General features: G+C 42.0%; 1 protein-coding gene across 2 annotated transcripts in view; it reads right to left on the bottom strand.

The window, feature by feature from the left end:
• The window catches only part of INTS7 (integrator complex subunit 7), a 41,523-nt gene that overhangs the window by 11,203 nt on the left and 10,150 nt on the right, over positions 1 to 20,170 (bottom strand). For both annotated transcript variants that reach the window (XM_083433001.1, XM_083433002.1), the window contains exons 8-16: positions 15,559 to 15,676; positions 13,884 to 14,018; positions 13,150 to 13,247; positions 12,031 to 12,270; positions 7,978 to 8,115; positions 7,105 to 7,311; positions 4,181 to 4,375; positions 2,311 to 2,414; positions 1,266 to 1,334 (exon numbers count right to left, since the gene is read on the bottom strand). In XM_083433001.1, the coding sequence (XP_083289127.1) occupies positions 1,266 to 1,334; positions 2,311 to 2,414; positions 4,181 to 4,375; positions 7,105 to 7,311; positions 7,978 to 8,115; positions 12,031 to 12,270; positions 13,150 to 13,247; positions 13,884 to 14,018; positions 15,559 to 15,676 (1,304 nt within the window). The remainder of the gene's footprint in view (positions 1 to 1,265; positions 1,335 to 2,310; positions 2,415 to 4,180; positions 4,376 to 7,104; positions 7,312 to 7,977; positions 8,116 to 12,030; positions 12,271 to 13,149; positions 13,248 to 13,883; positions 14,019 to 15,558; positions 15,677 to 20,170) is intronic.

Genomic DNA, 20,170 nt, shown 5'->3' on the forward strand with positions numbered 1-20,170 from the left:
ATGGCAGACATGCAAGGTTTCCACAGGAGATGTCAATGTGAAAATCCTTCCTAGAAGGAAGACTGAAAGGCACTAAACTATGGAATCTCAGTTTCACCAAGGTGCAATGTCCGCAATGCTTTCATCCCTAGAGAAAAAAATCACTAAGGGTTGTATCCAAAGTGGCAGTAATACGTCTCCAAACGACGCAATAATTTCCACTCGTGCAACAGGACTTCCTGCCTCCTTCCCCTGCACACCCCCTAAATGTGTTCTGTGGGTTTCTCCATCCACCCAGAGGAGACTGGGAGAGGGTGGAGGGAGAAGAGGAAGTCCTGTTGTGCAAGCTGAAATCTTTACACTGATGGGACATGTTAGTTGGATACAACCCTGAGAATTTTTAAAGTAAGGATTGACTAGCTAAAATATTATAACCAAATTACTTGAATCTATTTTTTTCTAAATATTTTCTGCCACTCCACTCCTAGCCAACTTCATTTAGCTATTGACTTCCAACTCCTATCAGCCGCAGGCGGCATGGCAAATGGTAGGTGTTGATAGAAATTGTAGTCCAACAACAGCTGGAGGCCTACAGGTTCCCCCATCCCTGATTTATCCCAATCATCAACCCACTTTAAGGAAATCAGGACTCTCTTCAAAAGATTTCTAATTTTTGCTGTCCTGATGCCTATCAGTATAAACAATAATCTGCTGAATTTTACATTACTTCTTTTCCACATGACATGTTCATGTGCTTGTTCATGCACCTCGTTATCAGCATGGTACAGTGCCGACAGTTTATTTTATTTTAATACTTCTATTAAAATTTTGTTTAAATCAAAAAACTGAAGTATGAAGTCACTGTCAAATTTTTAAAAGTCTACAGTAAATTTTAAAAAGTATACGTTTAGCTTTCATTTTGGAGCCAAGGAAAAAGGCAAAGTTGCTAAAGAACTAATATGGTTTTTTTAAAAAAATACTTTCTGAATGACAATAAGCATGTACTACATTATTTATTTAGTTAATGAATTGCTTCCCATGAAACACTGCATTTTAGTGAAATGCAGCTGAAATTTCTTTCAGATGAACGAACAAACTAAAGGTAAATTTGAATGGACTCTTCCATATACTCAAAATGTTTAACTTTGTGCAACTTTATTTCACAGGATCCCTGGCTAAACTACTGCTAGACATTTTCGCCTTGATTAATGGCTACTTAAATTAGAAAATAATGGCAAGACTGGGTGACAAGAGGCTGAAGAAATTTAAGTCTGCATCATATTTACCTTGCAGATTCAGGATCTAAAATCAGGGCTTCAATTGCATGCGATATCAATAAGCAACCTTGCTGCTGTCTGACGTAATGTTAAAGGTGAACAAATGAAATTGGCAAAATCAAATTAATATTACATGGTTCATTAAAATAATGGCCATAAGTTACTAGAATCAGCATGGCCTTCATATCTGGGGAGATCATAATACAACATGAATTTAAGCAACTTGATTCCACAGACCACTTCACATTGGAGAGCCAGTGTGGTGTAGTGGCTAAGAGTGGTAGTCTCATAATCTGGTGGACTGGGTTCATTTCTCCGCTCCTCCACCTGCAGCTGCTGGGTGACCTTGGGCCAGTCACACTTCTCTGAAGTCTCTCAGCCCCACTCACCTCACAGAGTGTTTGTTGTGAGGGAGGAAGGGAAAGGAGAATGCTAGCTGCTTTGAGACTCCTTCGGGTAGCGATAAAGCGGGATATCAAATCCAAACTCTTCTTGGATACAATGCTGAACCAGAGTTTAGCCCAATGCAATTGTGCCTAGGGAGGCGTCAGGTTCATGCACTCCCCACCCCGCCACCCCGTTTTGATCATGAACAGGAGATTTGAAATGTTTGGACCCAAGCTATTTACTGGTTTGTCTGCACCCATACTAATCTGCCAACATCATCCTGTTTCGGAAGCTCACCTTCTGTGCCCAACCCTCAGGTCAGCAAGATGGGTGACAATGAGGAAGAGATCCTTGCCCATGGTGGCATCAAAGCTACAGAGCTCCCTCCCACTGAACCTGTGCCAAAAAGGCACTGAAGAAGAGCCTTCTAGGTATGATGTTTGATAGCTGGGTAACGGTCTGACACAATGATATCAAGTGCTAAATTCTGGCAAACAAACTTTGGTGTTTGGTGTTGGCTTTAAAAGGAAACTGGCATGCTGAATTTGTAATAAAGTTATGTTCTCCCCATGTCCTAAGCTCCAGTAATAAATTCTTAAGAGTCATCTTTACAAGGCATATCCTTAGAGAAAAATAACCAAGCCTTGTGCTTTGAAAAGTAGGATACAGCTCCACATTCCTCAAAGTTGCTGAGTCTGCATCAAAGGATGATTGATAGAGATCTCCGTATCTTGCAGCTAGGTTCCTGAATTCTTCCATGGAGAGTTTCATCTGCAGCAGCAAAAAGGGTGGGGACAAAAACAAAGCACTACTCATGATTGATTGCACTGAACTGAACTAATATTTTTATTTCTTTGTATATCCTTGTGCTATGCTCAGTTTTCTCATTTGTTTCCATTAGGTCATAAATTGAAAAGGTCAAACAAATACACCACAGAACCCCTGCAATGAGCCCTCATATCACTGGCTCAACTGGCAAGACTGTACCTTCTCTCCATCCTGTCTTGGGATGCAGGTTCGCCTGAAGCCAACTGAGCTTCCCTGCTTTCTTTGGCTCCCATTAGCAGCCCCTAACATATAGAACCAGCAGGTGATTCTTGGCAAGCTGCTCAGAATCCAATTACAACTTGCACCTCAAACGTATCAGTTCTCTCTTTGCCCTGTTGAAAGTTGCCTTTGCCTCACTTCTTGCACCGTCCAGTTCCCTCCTCCCTGCCAATTTGCTCTTCAGATTTCTCCCTGATCCTGCCTCACAATCCGATTCCTGCCTTTCCCCCACCCTGCCCATCTAAATTAGGTTAGGCTCTATTAGGAGCAGGGCCTTTTTATTGTGAAATATTCTCTTCTGCAAGACCTGCCTGGCTAAATCAATTCTTGCTTTGAAGAGGCATATGAATACCACGACACTCTGCCAGACTTTTGGAATCTGAAGGTTGAAATCTCTGATACTAGATTTTCTATTATTATTAATTTGCTCTAGTTTGCTTTATGAATTTTCAAAGTGCATTTTGTGACAATTTTGGAGGATCCTTGTGTGCCAAAATGCAGGGTACTCATTTATGGGACAAAGCAATTCAGTGGGGTAGGGAGAATCCAAAACCTTTCCAGTCTCATACCAGCCCAGGCAGAAGATCAAGGGGGCTGACAGAGGGAAAATAAACTCCACAGTTGATATATTCCCCCCTCCCTTATGAGGGGAGTGTTTGTATGTTGGGGAATGGGTCAAAATAGCCCACATAATGAGTCATTGTGAATACCCCTAACTGAACTGGGTCAATGTATATCTGACCCTATGCACACTGAAGTTTGTTTTTGGCTTACTTATCATGGTTTGTTGAACTGAAACAAACCGCCATCCCCAGTTCTGGCATTCTTCTAAGCCAGAGATTGTGTTTAGTTTCCTCGGTGCACTAGGAGGGAGGAGCAAAGGGGACAAGATTGGAGCATTCACTGTAGGAGATTAACTCTGGTGCAAGCAAGACTAAAGCAGGGCAGGAACATCTTAACAAATCAACGGCCATATGAATTCTGTGAAGTCGAAGTGCTAACATGCCCCAGAAGGCAAGCAAGGAGGGGAGACTAAGTACTTCCACTGGGAGCACCTTTCACGGACAAAGCTATGTTTCTGGCCTCCATATAAGGTGGAACCTTTAGCAGGGCATCATGAAACAGATCTTACTATGCTAAATCAGAGATGGGGAACATGTAGGCCTCTCAATGTTATTGGATTCCAGCTCCGATAATTCCCTGCCAGTGTGACCTGTGGTCAGGGATGATGGGGGTTCATAGCTCCTGGGCACAGGCACTAAACAATACTCTTTCTGCAAAAGGTCTGTACCTTTTCAAAATGTTTATAGGAGAACACTATGGCTTCTGCCCATTGCAAAAGGAGTCTCATCCTTTAATGATCGGCTGAATTGCAGCTACTGGTCACTTTTTTGGTCAGTTTTCACTGTTCATTGTTTTCATCTCATCACACCAAGCCAAGTAAAAAATATAATTGCACGTTCATAACAGGGACAAACTGGAGCACATGCCTGCTTGGAAATGCGTCCACACCGCTGAAGGTCACTGCCTGAGGTCATGACAATGGTTGTGGCAATGGCAGGTGGAGGACTAGTCTTCAGGCTATTACAAGTGCAGATGAGCTGAGAGAAAGCCTGAAGGAGGTCGATCCGGAGTTTGACAAACCCGCACTGAAAGCTCAAAGGGTTAAGGGGTGTGCTGGCAGCCTGAAAGACAAACAAAACACAGAGTCAGAACTTTGAGACTGGTGACCCAAGCCAAAAGCCATTGAAGAATGCCCTTTCAATTTTAGAAATCATTTCTCTAGAAGAACACTTTGTTTAGATAATGTGGGATATTTGTGGGATTATGTATTAGTATTCAGAAGAACATTCCACAGGTGAACTTTATGGATGACAGCTCCCACAGATATTCAGAAGTTGCTACTGCTGCTTGGAGCAGGGGGATAGACTTTTACAAGATTTAGATTAATAAGGAAACATAATTTAGATTAGGAGTGGGTAGAGTTCAGGCCTGTGAGATTTACTTTGTTTTTTACAAGTACTGCAAGAATTACCAAGTCCGATGCAAAAAACAGCAGAATCCCCAACCTGTCAGTGTCTCAGGCCTTCTAAGTCAGTCCTCAGATCCACTCCACCCAATTAGCTCACCCAGCTCATGGAGATACATGCCAGGTCAGTTCCCTCATCCACAATTAAATCAGAAGGTCCAGCAGATGAGAAGCTTCATATGCAAAAGACCCAGGATTGGGGAGTCCAGAGATGGTCTATCTGTAACCCTGCTAGAACCAATGACCCCATCTCTCCACCCCGTCACATCTCCCTCAAACTCATAATCACCCCAATAGAGGTCTCCGCCAAGTAGAGCAAGGTCCTAATTTCCAATACCTCTTTTCTCTCTGCACTAGGCACCTTCAAAAATTCATCATCACGCAAGCATTAGGATAATGTGTGGCCAGAGCTGAAGGAAAGGGAGAAGCAGCTGTGTTTTCCAGTGCCAATTTTAAAAATGAGCAGCCAGAATAGCAGCAGATTTCTAAGGAAGGATATAAGGATATGTATTTGTCCAGCCTTTGTGAAGGATGATATTCTGATCCTAGATTGTCTTGAGAACCCAAGTTAAGGGCCAAAGAGGTAAAGGGAGACAGAGGAGAAAGAAAAGGACAGAGTATATGCACAAAGAGGACATTTGTAAATGGCATGTAGACATACAGCTTGTATGCATTCAGCAGCAATACTTTCTGAATTAACATATTTGTCAGAGTTCTGCGGATGTCCCAGCTAATAAACAAAGCTCTGTGATTTCCATATACAAAGGGCACAATAAAAGACACATGAAACAACCAAATCAGCATTTGCCCAGAGAGATGAACAAACTACTTAGCTGCCTTTTTTAAAGCTTCATAAGAAACAATTACTAGGTTAATAAAAGGCTCAAACTAGGGCACATACATTGCAAAGGCAACCTAAAACATCAATTTTCTCATACTGTGGTTCTTCTATTGAAACGGGCACTATTTTTGTCACAATAAGCAATTAAATACATTTTCTGCTCCATATAAACCAAGCTCTATCTTATTTCTGCTTGCCTGAGCTGACAAATTGCCTTCTTCTGGAGTCAGAAATGTTCACGCACACATTGTGCAACACAGGACTGCAGCAATTCAATAGAACTGGCAAGTTAAATAAGCCTTGTGCCTGTCTTCTTCCTACCACATCAAGGGACTCACTTTGAAGACAATGTATTTATATCCTGTAATTTTTGAGATTTAAGTTTGGACAAGCTGTGTCTCACCACCACATGTATCTCCCTCAAGGTGCTTTTTTGCAGGCTCTCCCCCTTCCCTGAGGAGAAAATGGCTTTTCTGGCTCTTTGAATAGCCATGGCAATGAAAAATCAGGACAGAGGATATAGGGCCATTCCTATCCTCACTACAAACCTGCGAGGTAGACCTCTTGGTCTGCGAGAGACCAAGTCAAATTCACCTCTGGACCTCTGGGGTGAGGCTGGATTGATCTCTGCCTGCCTGAATTCAGTCCAATGTTCTAACCACAACAACATACTGAACTGAGCAAAGCTTTGAAAATGAAGAAGCTTAAGAATGCATATTCATTACTTGGCCACGTCTCATGCTTCCCACACCCATTTTAAGTGGTAGATCCAGAATTTCTTGGATTGGTTATTTATGTCAGAATAAGCTTATGCAACATGGTCCATAATAAGGTCAAGCCGAGCCTCCAACACATTAATGCAAATAATCCACAAATGATGTCGTTGTTCATGTAACCAAAATACAAATTAGTTGCTGTTTCTCTACTGCATGTTTCCAGTGCAGCAGGGCAAGTCCCTCTCCCTGGCTAAGCATTTCAAGAATGCAGAACACAGTTCCATTCCGGCAAATGCAACCGAAGGTAAACAAAAGGGGAGGAAAGGTCTTCGTTTTACGGAAGAGAACTCTGGTGACTCTTGGCTGATTGCACAAGGAATCCGAGATCGTTCATACTGCAGCCAAGACTGCTATTGTTCAATCTCTGCCTCCTGTGCACTCATGTGATGATAAATGTTAATGTGAGCATGAAAGCACTGGGTTCATACCTACTCTGTCAAACAGCAGCAGTTTACTGGTTTAATTATTACAGGAGTAAGCTACCTTACTGATGAAATTATTGCTGGAGTCTTGCACTGCCAACATGCCAATTCGGTAGCGACCAATCCACTCAGATGGCCATGCAGACAGAAAGAAGTTGAAGATCTTAAACGCTAAAGTTCTTGCTGGAATAAGCTACTGCTGCTTAAGAAAGTAGGCGTAAGCGCAACATTTGTTCTTCCAAGACATCTGAAGAATAGTCTAGTTAGAAACGGTAGTGAAAAAGGACAATTGCTTTAACCTACAGGTCTGCAACAAGTAAAGGGTGGGGGGAGAATTCACACTGACCGTTAAGGATGCTATTCCTTTGTGGTAAGATTTCAGTGACTCAGCAATACAGGAAAGTGCTGAACTATAATCATCCTTTTGCAGCCCTGTCAGGCACTGCTCTGCATGGGAGAACTCCTTCAAGCTGTTTAGCCAGAAGTAGAAGTGTTCTGAAGCCACCTGAGTCAGCAAGCTTTGATACAGCTCTCTGGCCATGCCATGGTTACCCTGTGCAGGGCAACAAGAGAGAGATTTACAGAACAAAAACAAAACTCTGCACTTAAACCAAACGATAAAACAGGATCAGAATAATATGAAATCGTTAAAAACATTTCAAAGTCGTTCTTGCCATTTAAAGCTTTAATATATCCCACAAGTGGAACCTTGCTCTCCCCACTGAAGGGCCTTAGTCTTTCCCAATGAAATCTAAAATAGTGCCCCTGCTCAAGATGAGTGCTCCAATTAACAGCTGCCAAAATGGGACTCTACAAAATGGTATCCAGACTCTACCATGCCTCCAATGAAATCAGCTGACTTTTTTGTTCTTGTAAAATTAGCTGAGGGGAATTGGTCCATCAATAGCTGGAATCTGGCAGGTAGAATTGTTTTAATTTAGCATGCTTTCACATATTTTAACGCTACTCCTTATTCTTTAAAAAAGACCCTAGTACGTGGGGAGGGGAATGCAGCCACTTTGGATCACGTAAGCAAGGCTAATTGACTGAGTTGAAAGTAACTCTTTGTACTCCTTAAATTCCCCATGAAGACTGTAACCTTTTGGGGAGATAGCAGTCTTCATGGGGAATTTAAGGAGTACAAAGAGTTACTTTCAACTCAGTCAATTAGCCTTGCTTATTGGGGAAACCTGAAATATAAATTATGGATCACACATACCATTCTGGAAGCTTGTCTGGCTATCCTGTAAGCTGTCCATCCATTGGAGACATTTTCAAGCTGTTGTTTGATAACAGTTTTCACTTCAGAGGATAAAGTCTTCTGGCTGGCAACAAATATCACAGTAGCAAGAGATACCTAACAAGGAAGGAATAGCGCAAAGCTGAATGAAAAAATAGATCACACAGTCCCTAGTCACAAATAATGTGGAATCATAGTCTGCCATCACCAGCATGAGTTTTGGTCTCATCAGGTCCACACACACACACACTTGCACAATGAATACAGTCATACCTTGGATCCTGAACGCCTTGCGAGTCAAACACTTTGGCTCCTGAACACCGCAAACCCAGAAGTGAATGTTCCAGTTTGCGAATGCTCTTTGGAATCCTGCAGCCAATCGGAAGCCGCGCCTTGGTTTCTGAACATTTTGGAAGTCAAACAGACTTTCAGAACAGATTCCGTTTGACATCCAAGGTACAACTGTAGTTATGTACCTGGTTCACTAGTAAATTTACTAGTAAAAAACTAGTAAATTTGCCTTCCAATCAGAATCACAATGACAAATTAGGATCAAACTGCAATGCAATCCTGGTTTGTGGGGAAACGGCGGGTTACACAAACCATAGTTTACACAAAAACATAGTTTAGACAAAACAGCATTGCTGCTAAACCAGGAGTGGTAAGTACTTTATTCAATCTCTGACCACAACAGGAGGAATATAGAAGGGAAAGGCAGAGTCCAAGGTTCATACTCTGTAAACCACGGTTTAGTGCTACATTTGAATAGTTTCTGTTACTTTATTTGAAAGGTTAACCACTCTAATACCAAACACACTTCCAATAGAGCTTAGGACCCAGTCCAACACTCTTGAGCTTGGATACATTTATCTCCAGTAAAGTCTCATGGATTTCAGTGGAAATTGCTTGCAAGTGGGTCTGTCTGAAAAGGATTGCAAGCTTTGGCAAGTAAACATGGGGTTATATACAACTGGATCACTGAAATTAATGCGTAGGTCTAGCTTAAGGCCACTGATTTCAACTGGTCTACTCTGAGAACAACTTAGCTGGATACAACCAATGGTAGTGAAATGGCTTTATGCCCTCGTAAAAGCCCTGCTAAATCAAACTACAAATCAGCACCTGTGATCAGTCAGGTATCACCAGAAGGGCATTAAAACAACAGCTCTGCATTATTGCTTTGCAACTTGCATTCAGCATTGCCTCATGGCTAATGATTGATGTGAGAATTTGCTTAATCCCCCCTTTAAAGCCATCTAAGCTAATGTCACCTTCATATCTTATGAGCACAATTCCATAAATTATGTGCTGTCTGAAGTGCTTCTTCTCGTCTGTCCTGCATCTACTGCTAATCAATTTCACCAACTGATCCAATTTCTAGTCTTATATGAGAGGGCAAAAAACCTGCTTTCTCCACACCATACATAATTTCACGAGCCTCTACCATGTCCAACCTTTAGACATCCTAAACAAAAAGGCCTTTTCTGGTACAGAAGGTGTTCTAACCCCTTGATTTTGGTGGTCCTTTTCTACACTTTCCCATTTGTTAAGCTTCTGAGGCTTACAAAGATATTAAGAAGTAGAAAAACATTCAACGACACAGTCACAATAAATAACTGGAACAAAATTACATGAAAATATCATATAGCAAACAACAGGCTGTTTCAGCCCTCTGCCCATTATATCTGAAATACCTTTATCAGTTTCACACACAGCAGTGTGTGGGATCAAGGAGTTCTTCCCAAAGCCTGCCACTTCCCGGGGCCTGTTCCCTGCGCATCAGCAAGATTGCTGAGGGAACTTCCTCTCTGCCTTGGCTAGCATTGGCAAGGCAGTTTGTGCATGTTTGTTCACACACAAGCACTTTCGATTGAACTTTCTCAATGTTTCCCGCCCACACTAGTGGGTGGTACTTGATGGCAATGTGTTCAAATGCTGAGTTGTTACCTGCTGCCCTCAACTGATACTTGCACACCCTCACTGAGGTTCAGAAACCTGAGCTCTGCTGTGGGCAAATATCTGTTCACATGCATGCAACACCTCTCTCTCTCGATACAGTGGTGCCTCGCAAGACAAAAAGAATCCGTTCCGCGGGTCTTTTCGTCTTGCGGTTTTTTCGTCTTGCGAAGCAAGCCCATTGACGGAGTAGCGCTATTAGCGCTATTGGCTAAAAAAGGGCTAAAAACGGCTTTTTAACACTTGGGAGATTAGCGGTTTTGCTGCTAAAATGCTTTTAGCAGCTTAGCGATTCAAAATAAGTGGTTTTGGAGCGGGGAAAAAATTCATTTTTCCCCCCCGTCATTTTTCGTCTTGCGAAGAGAGCCCATAGGGAAATTCGTCTTGCGAAGCGCCTCTGCAAACGGAAAACCCTTTCATCTTGCGGGTTTTCCGTCTTGCGAGGCATTCGTCTTGCGGGGCACCACTGTACATGTTTTCTGATACATAAGACTTTCACAAAGCAGGTTTAATTATATGTTCATTTGTGTTGCCTGAGCCCACCAAAGAGTGCCTTACCAACGGAAGCAGTAGAAGGGGTGATTATGGAACCCAGCAAAACATAACCACATGTATAAAAAACCGCACCCACATAATGCGCTTCAACACCCCCACAGCTGAGTAAAGTCGCTCCCCAACCCACATTATCCGTGGATTGGGCAAGATTCAAATCAAATGGGGTGTGCATAAGGGCTGCCACTTGGATAAGGTGGGCAATACAAAAACCATGCAGACATGGGATGCATCAAATCCACTTTGAGCTGTCCTGTCTACAGCCATGGTGGAAATGGGTAAGACTTTTTCCAGTGGTGCTGTCATTTCCAGGCCAAGCTGACCACCCATGTAAATCAAGTGCCACCTACTGGACTGAAGGAGGATTAAGATGAATAAGACTGCAGATATACTCCTAAATGGATGTGTTTCAGGTTTGGGATGCAGACTTTTCAGTTTCCTTTACTGGCTGAAAAATACAAACATCTGTTTGATGCTTACTTAATAGAAGTTAAACAATTTAACATGCCACTCCTCTGTACCATCAAGTTCAATGGGTTTTTTTTTTTCATTTACAGTATTAAAAATGCTCTCTTCCTCTCTCTCTCTCTCTCTCTCTCTCTACACACACACACACACACACACACACACACACCTCTCTTTCAGTAATCACATTGACTTCATGAAATCCGAGGTGTCCAGTGACAGCATTATTTAATTAAAAAAGCCAACTGTCTATCTAGCACCTCATCTAGTAGCCAAACAAGCTTCTCTACTGACTGAACATTCAGTTGATATCTAAAACAGTGCTCTGATGCTAATCCCTCATATTTGTTAAACAGAAGCATTTTGGCTTTGAAAATTATGGGGTTATTTGAAAGCATCATGACTAGTGGCAACCATAGGTTAGATGAAGGATAGGTCTGCCCAAATATATGCTTTCAAACTTGTTGGACCAGTGGTTTGTCATAATGTGCTTTCACTCTCTCACAAGTTCATAGACACATTCCTCCAGTACCACAGGCAGGAAACGAGAAGCAATGAAATCCTTTCGTGTAAAATTGTTATCCAAAACCACTACACATTTCTCTACAACACTAATGTTGTATTTTAATCTTGTTTTTAAGTCGTATTCATTCAACTTGTTTTTATTATTGCTTGTTAGCCGCCCTGTGCCCAGCCTTGGCTGGGGAGGGCGGGGTATAAATAAAAAAATATTATCATTATTACTATTATTACAACAGGTTTGATAACCAAAAATGAAAAGAGAAGTAACAAGTCTTTTAAACGTGAATGCTAACGCTGTGAAAGAATGGGACAGAAGAAACATGGCAAAGGATACAAGGACACAAAAAAAGAGAAAGAAACCCCATGATGAGGAGAGAAAGCAAAAAACACAGCAATGTTGTAACTGCACCATGGTTTTCCCTGCAATGAGGCAAGTTGACTGTTACACAACATATAATACTACATGTTTACAAAATGGTTATTCAATCCAATGGTACCCAGGACCAGTTTGCTATATCTGGAATCAATGTTGCTTACTAAAAGCTCTTGCTGTTTATCAGATGCAGATCGTCCAATCACTTTATAGAGATCCATCAGGTCCCCCAGCATTCCGTCTCCCAAGACCGGTAACTGCATGGCAATGGCTGCCAAGCAGTGGCACATGAGAATCCTGGCAGCATCTTGAGCGCTGTGCAGCTGTGTCAACAAGGACTCCACAATGGACTGGCTCAGGTGGGGGCGGCACTTGGCCAGCTTCACCATGCAAGTGAGTGCTATCTGCATTTGGGAAAAACAAAAAACGCTTGTTTAACATTCATCGCAAATCTATCAAATGCTACTTGTTTTTGGTCACAACATTCATGTAACCATGAAGGTGCAAAATAAAGGATAAACCAAAAAACACAAAGGCATTCTGCCAAACCACCAAACCCTCTAAACTAAAGAACATGCAGGGAGGATTCAGATTTAGGAAGTGCACAGAGAGAGGAGAGGGAATGGAAGTTACACTGCAGAGCCAGAAGTCCTTGCATTAATGGAAATGTTTTGTTGGATACTGCCCTTAAGCTTCTGTACAGCAGACCCTTCCAGCTTAGGGAATCATCACCTGCTTCTAAACTTAAAACTAAGCTGGGCTGATTATATCCTGCCTAAAAAGGATAAACTGTGTTTAGCTTAAACTATGATTCATTGGAAGAAGCCAGGATCGAACTGTGGTTTAAACATAGGATAGCACTCTAGTCCCATCTCCGTTCTGTTTTTACAAAGATGAGACTCATGCTATATACAGTCAACACATATAATATGACTACTTATTGTATGGAACGACAATGAGACAAACTACATATTCACCTATCCCAAGTATTTTTCCTGACTACCTGCTCCACAAAGGGCGTTAACTCAGTTGCATGTCAGTCCTCACTCTTTGGTTATATGGGGTGGCCAGTTCACAAGAGCACAGTGAGGCAAATGTTGGGCTTGCTAACTTAATGAGTCCTACCCTTGATCTGCGTGCATTCTGTAGTGCTTGGGCATTTATTTCTATTTTAAGTAGTTAGCCAGACCACAAAAAGCGGCCCCACTAAAACAACCTGCATTGCTCTTATATAGATTAATATGGAAGACAACTGGGTTGGTGGGGGTGGATTTATTATTTACCTTTAAGGTCGCTTGAGTACCTGGACTGCTGTCTTGACTACAAAGAACAAGGAGGGATTCGAGGCCAAAGACAGCATCCTGCTCCAACGGCAAAAGATCTAGGACAAAGATTTAAACTTTAATTCCTGATTGTTTTAACACTAGCCACTGTGGTCCTCATGGCCATGAAAGAGAACAAAACATTTCCCCTTTAACGTAATTTGGAAATCTGGGATCTAGAAATGCTTTGATGCAGTAATACAGCACAGCCCAATGAGTTTCAAATAAATTCCATCAATTTTAAAACACCAAGAACTGAAATGCTGTCAGTTCTAGCTTGCATGCATTTCTTAGTGTTAGGGAGGAGAAAATGGTGAAATGAAAAACAAACCAAACCACATGACCATTAGATTTGGCTATAAACTGGAAGGCAGCAACACCATCTTAAAATTTCTCTTTTATTACATTGGCAGAGAAATGAGCAGAATGTCTGCAGTTCACACCCAGTCAACTTAAGAGCAGTGCACTGATTTACATTAGGATGACCATGCTTAGCTCTCATTCCAACAAAATACTGCATAAGCAATGGAAAAATAGTGAAAGTAAACAGCAATTACTTGAGCTCTCTAGTTTAGCATCAAAGGTAGACGTCCACATGAGTTCAACTTGTTTCCAAAGGAAAACACAGCACATTACATCAAACATGGGGAGATATACTATGACACCCACCCACCCACCCATCCTTTTAGAATTACCTTTTTCCTGGCATGAAGCAGCTATGTTTGTCAGAACTCGGACTCCATGAGCCGCAATACCCTGGTTATTATGGTAACAGCATTCCTGTGCTAGTTTGACTATATCGGATGATCTTGTTGTCGTAGCTGTTGCTCCTAAGGGAGAAATAGTAGGGTACTTCTAAACAGCAAAGCCTCGTTCATTACATGCAGTATTTTCTTTTCCACAGTTTAAGAGCAAGGGAAAAATAGGAAGATGGTCTGGTTATAAGCATGGCCTAAGCTCCAACTAAGCTATAAAGGGGTATTTATTTTAATAACAATAACGCCACCCATCGGACTGGGTTATCCCAGCCACTCTGGGTAGCTTCCAACAAATTAAAACACAATGAGACATCAGACATTAAAAACTCCCTATACAGGCCTGCCTTCAGATGTCTTCCAATAAGAAGTATGACTGGTGTAGTGCATCCGTCTGAGCAAGTTGCAAAGCTTCCAGAAAGGGAAGCAGCAGCACAAGTCCCTCTCTAAATTTCCTTATTTCTCAGTACCTCTAGAGGCTTTGGGGAAGGGGATGCTGCTGTCATTTTTCAGCTTCTTCAATGCCTCAATGAAATATGACTCTGTCCCTCCCACTCAAGTGATTTGTTCATGACAGAAGTCCTGGGGGGTTGGGGGCCCAAGAGCTGAGTTTTTGCTTTATCATGAGCATTTTTCCCCCAGAAACAGCATGCACAGGAGAAGGGAGGGCCCAAAGATGACTACAAATAATGTTGGCTCTTAAGCCAACATGGTAGAACCTGCGCAGAACTATACTGCTCTTCCAAAACACAGAACAGCCAGATGGCCACTATCCACATCCATCTTATCTCAAATTTATGCAAGTTCCAATCACTACAATATACCCTAGATTCCATCAGCCCCTCCATTTATTTATTTTTAAGTGAAATGGTAGATACTCCACACCCTTGCAGAAAAATTGTCTGCAGGGTGGCTTTGGGATCCTCATCGTTTCTCAGTCTACCTTGCTTCAGGGGGCTTGTTTCAAGGTTGAAAGACTGTTCCAAGTTCATTGGAGAAGGAGCGGAATATGAAGACAACAAATCATTCATTCAGATTCAAAGAGCTACCAAAGATAAGTGGGTTTAAACTCCTCCAAAATCAATAGGCCTTCACATAAACCAAATCAGGACTCAAAACACAGAATGCATCAACAATCTGATTAACTTAGAAACCATCCTGAGACATAGCTGGAGAGCAGAGGATGGTTTAAATCAGATGTACCAGTCAGTTCATGCAATGCTGTGTGTAGCGAAAATGGCAACCCAGGCAACTAAAAGGTAAATAATGTATTCTATCTTATTGTCTAACATATTAATTCATGCTAGGGAAGTGCAGGTTTTAAAATGATCATATGCAGAGAAGAAGGGTGTCAGAGAATACTAAAGTGGAAGGCAACTGTAGCGCGGGACTAGTTTCTTGGTTTATAATTTCGGTCATTATCGTAGTCTTACAATGCGATTAAAATTAGCTCTGCAGTTTTTGAACTGCTGCAGTGCCTTCCAAGGAAACACACTTTCCAACATTATTTACAGTGTTCAAAAGACTCTAAAGCACCACTTATACTAATATCTGCAACAACACCAGGGAAAAATTGAAAGTGTGCCAAAATTTGGCTGATCTAATCTATTCATACCTGGAGCAATGCTGAAGTACTGTTTGATGGCTATTGTCCCCGACAGTGTGGAAAGTACAGATAGCATGCCTAGTTTCATACTGTCATAAGGAGTTTGCAGAGCACATTCACATAGTGCCTAAAAGCCAGGAGATAGGACAATTTTAGCACAAGGAAGGAAAATGAATTAAAAATTATTAACATGTGTTCATCACGCTTGATTCACACACATACATAACATTAATATAACAGAAATGTAATATATAATAATAGTAAATAATAATAACTTGATGATTCCTGGTTGAGGATGCAAAGTACCTGCATTGGGGGGGGGGGGGGAATTATTAGTAACCGTAAATACTTGGCAATTGTATAAGGCCTGGGTATTCAAAATTCTTCACACACACGATCTCAGCAGTCCTTATAATAACCCTATAAAGCTGTTCAATATTATCCGCATATTGTAGGTTGTGGAGCTGAGAAAGAGAGAATGCATCTTGCCTAAGGCTGCCCAATGAGGAGAAGGCAGATTTGTTCTCTGTTGCTCCAGTGGGCAGGACCTAAACTAATGGGTTTTGAAATGGCAAGGAACATAATTTCAGCTAAACATCAGAGGAAAAAACACTTCTTAATGCAAAGAGCTGTTTGAGAGTGGGAAACACCACCTAAGGAGGTAGCCAGCTCTCATTTTCTGGAGCAATTTAGGCACGGGAACAATGTCTTCTCTTGCAATGGATAACCACCTAGGGCCATTTCAGCTCTAAATTCTATAATTCTACACTATGGGATTTGGGGAGGTATCCCACATTCCATTAGCTCAAGGATTTCTTTTTGCGCAAAAGAACTGTCTCCCCCTCCTCTCCATGCATGTACCTCCACCCTCTCCAAATCCACTCTTGGAGGTTGGGGGAAAACCCAGAACAGATTTACAGGCTGCCTGGAGTGAGGTAGTCCCACTGTACAGCCAAAAGTCCTTGAGCTGATGGAGTGAGTGTGCTGAATAATACCCTTGAATTTTTTGGCTTCCAGGCTCACAGCTCAATAGCTCTTAGTCACTACACCATGCCAGGTCCTGTTTGAGGTTTTGTGAGGTGACAGGTAAGCTTTACCTGTGGTCTTTCTCATAAGTGATGGCTGCCTCAAACATGCAAGTCAACATTTGTTACTGGAGTCATGGGTGATGAAATCAGTCATAGAAGCTGAGGTCGGTCATGAGAATCAGTGTGCTATGCACTTCACTAAGTCAAGGATTTTTGAGGTGAATTACCAGCCTGATATTTCCCATTCATTCACACCAGGAAAGGAAGTGTCATTCCATGAAAGTATATGTCTCTCAACTGGGAAAGATTAAATGTCACCATGAAGTACACTGGTAGCTTCCTTTGTGCTGCTCCAGGAGACAGAATAAAATCCTATGCTCAAGATCCACTAACGTGGCATCATCATTTAAAGTTCGGGTACAACTGAATGCATTTATAGCTGCTGCCTCCTTCTAGGCAAAATGCTTCTCACTTAAGCAACACACCTTCAGGGGTAAAAAAGTGAAAGGAGGGAGAAAGTCTCAGACATGTCTTGGTAGCCCACACAACCTAAGGAATACAGAAACCTCAAAAATAAGCACAGAGCATCTCTATTTGTCCTTAACTAGTATCAGCAGCAGCTGCTGATAGGCAACAAAAGTTATTTTCCTGTTGGCAAACTTTCATAGGCAATGAAAAAACAGTTTCCTTTTAGAGCAACAGTCCTTACTAAGTACTGACTTGTTTATTTGTTCTGAAAAGTAGTCTTACCAGTGGCCTAATAAAAGGGGACACAAGACCTGGTGGAAGGACCTTCTCCCCTCCGTACAAAAGGGGGGGGGGGCTAGATAAGACAGCATCTGCATGGAATAAAGCATGCAAAGCATCTTTTTCGGCATCAGATTAGAATAATCTATTCTAGCTGTCATTTTTGGATTTTTACAGAATTAATGATGCTTGAGTAGAGATTGGATGTGGAAGAAAGGAAAAATAGGGCAGAAGGAGGAAGTGGCAAGATTAATGGAACAGACAGATGTGTGGGGAAGGAGAAGAAACTATGCAGGCCAAAAGAAGTCACAGACAAATCTGTTCTAATTTTGGCTTTTCAGCAGATAGCGCCTGTGTATTTCAAAGTTTCACCCACCTCCGTGAGAAAGGAAAGCTTTAAGAACAAAATAGAATTCTGAAGACAGTCAGATTTTCAATATGCAGAAAACAAAGAAAGTGTCGCGTGTCCAACTAAGGCAAGGGGGAAAAGACCAGGTTTGTTTTTGTTTCAAATGGAACTGTGTATGTTACACCCATCAACAGAACCCCTCCAATTCATGAATGAATTTCCTTGCCATTGCTACACAATGCTCCAGTGCTTAACAGAACTCTCTAAAGAAATTTCATTTGTTCCTTTCATCACAACACGCTGGACAGAAAAAACACTCAATATTCTGCTAGCCTTTTGGAACTTCCATGCACAAAGAAAAAGAGTTCCATTCATGCACAACCAGAAATTACAGAGAAAACAAAAATGAAATTTGATGGTGCCCCTAGAGTGTTTAAAACTAAATACAGTGGTACCTCAGGTTACATACACTTCAGGTTACAGGCTCCACTAACCCAGAAATAGTGCTTCAGGTTAAGAACTTTGCTTCAGGATGAGAACAGAAATCGTGCTCTGGCGGTGCAGCGGCAGCAAGAGACCCCATTAGCTAAAGTGGTGCTTCAGGATAAGAACAGTTTCAGGTTAAGAACAGACCTCCGGAACGAATTAAGTACTTAACCTGAGGTACCACTGTAAATCACTCAGTTTGCCATTGTCTTCTAAAATAGGTAATACAGTACCGTACTACATTGATCTCAGAAGTCAGAATACACCTTTTAGGAAAGTTAAAGACTTGCAGTCATCTTTCACATTTTCCCACCACTTCTTCTAGTTTTTTATCAGGAAACCACATTATTGACATTTTGCAAGAGTGATATAAATCTACAGTAAACTTCAGAATAGTGACCAAAGGCAGGAATCCCTCTTTCCGTGTCACAGACACAAAATCAAATTGTCCAGGCCCTACCTTCTTCCCAGATCTATGGGAGCTGGTTATATTTGCTCAGCTTTGAACCCTAGCTCAAATTCAGCACTCAGCAGCACATTCCAATAATAAAGTGTGTCATATCCCACATATTCAGCCCGTATGTTTTCATTCGCTCATGACCCTTTCTTTGTTAACTCTTCATATTAACCAAAATAAAATGAAAATCCAGCTTTCCAAGACTTGCATGAGTATTTGCACTCAGTTCCTTTCTTAAGCTTATTGTTCCAGTTGAAGGCCAGGACAAACTCGTATTAGGCAATAGTATTAATAAAAAATTAAAAAAATGGGGACGCGGGTGGCGCTGTGGGTAAAAGCTTCAGCGCCTAGGGCTTGCCGATCGAAAGGTCGGCGGTTTGAATCCCCGGGGCGGGGTGCGCTCCCGCTGCTCGGTCCCAGCACCTGCCAACCTAGCAGTTCGAAAGCACCCCCGGGTGCAAGTAGATAAATAGGGACCTCTTACTGGCGGGAAGGTAAACGGCGTTTCCGTGTGCTGCGCTGGCTCGCCAGATGCAGCTTTGTCACGCTGGCCACGTGACCCGGAAGTGTCTCCGGACAGCGCTGGCCCCCGGCCTCTTAAGTGAGATGGGCGCACAACCCTAGAGTCTGTCAAGACTGGCCCGTACAGGCAGGGGTACCTTTACCTTTATTAATAAAATAATACAAAACATCCATCCATAATATAAAACACTTTGTCAAGTTCCAAAGCGCTCCAATTCTAATATTATTTTGCTTTTTTAAAATCCAATTTGCCAACATCCATGATGTAAGAGACAGAAGTTACCACAGAGGCCAAGGAACAAGATGTAAATTTAAACAAACAAATACAGTTCTACAAAGTGCTAAAAAAGCCCACATGTTTTGACATTGTTCCCCACCTCATTCTTCTGGACAGATCTTGAGTAGAATTAGTATGGCTTACATGCAAAACAGTATTAGCAGAACACTTCTGATCAATGACAACTGAAACAAGAGCCAAGTCACACTATACTGTGTCCTGATCATGGGATCAGGAGCCATCAAAATGTTCTGCAGAACAGAGCAGGAGCACCTGACAGAATTCAATACTGTGAGGAGTGAGGGAGAGCAAAACAGGGCTGTCAGCAGAAGGTGCACCACCAATTATTTCTCTCTCCAGCCTTTGACTTTAGACTGAAAATAGCAGAGATTTAAAATACCACCATCTGTCTGTATCACAACACCTCTTGCTAGAACGTTTCAACGCATCACTGAGCATGGCTGAAAGGAGGAAAACCATATTAAAGAACACTGCAGCTGACATGTACCTTTGTTTCACATCATTAGCCACGGAAGAATAGAACAAAATGAAAACAGTGCTCCTCTAAACAGGCAGTCTGTCCCGACAAATGCTCTAATGTTTACAAGATGAGAGGCCTACAGCTAGAGACTTGGGCGGTGAGTTCAAACGCACACTCCAGCTCTTGAACTTGCTGTGCAGATCCCTAGCCGTGACCCCCTCAGTATCCAAATTCCTTTTATGCAAACACCACAAAGCTCTCCTTGTCCTTGGGT

This window comes from Podarcis tiliguerta (genome assembly GCF_965153285.1).
Source record: "Podarcis tiliguerta genome assembly, chromosome: 3".
Taxonomy (NCBI): Eukaryota; Metazoa; Chordata; class Lepidosauria; order Squamata; family Lacertidae; genus Podarcis; species Podarcis tiliguerta.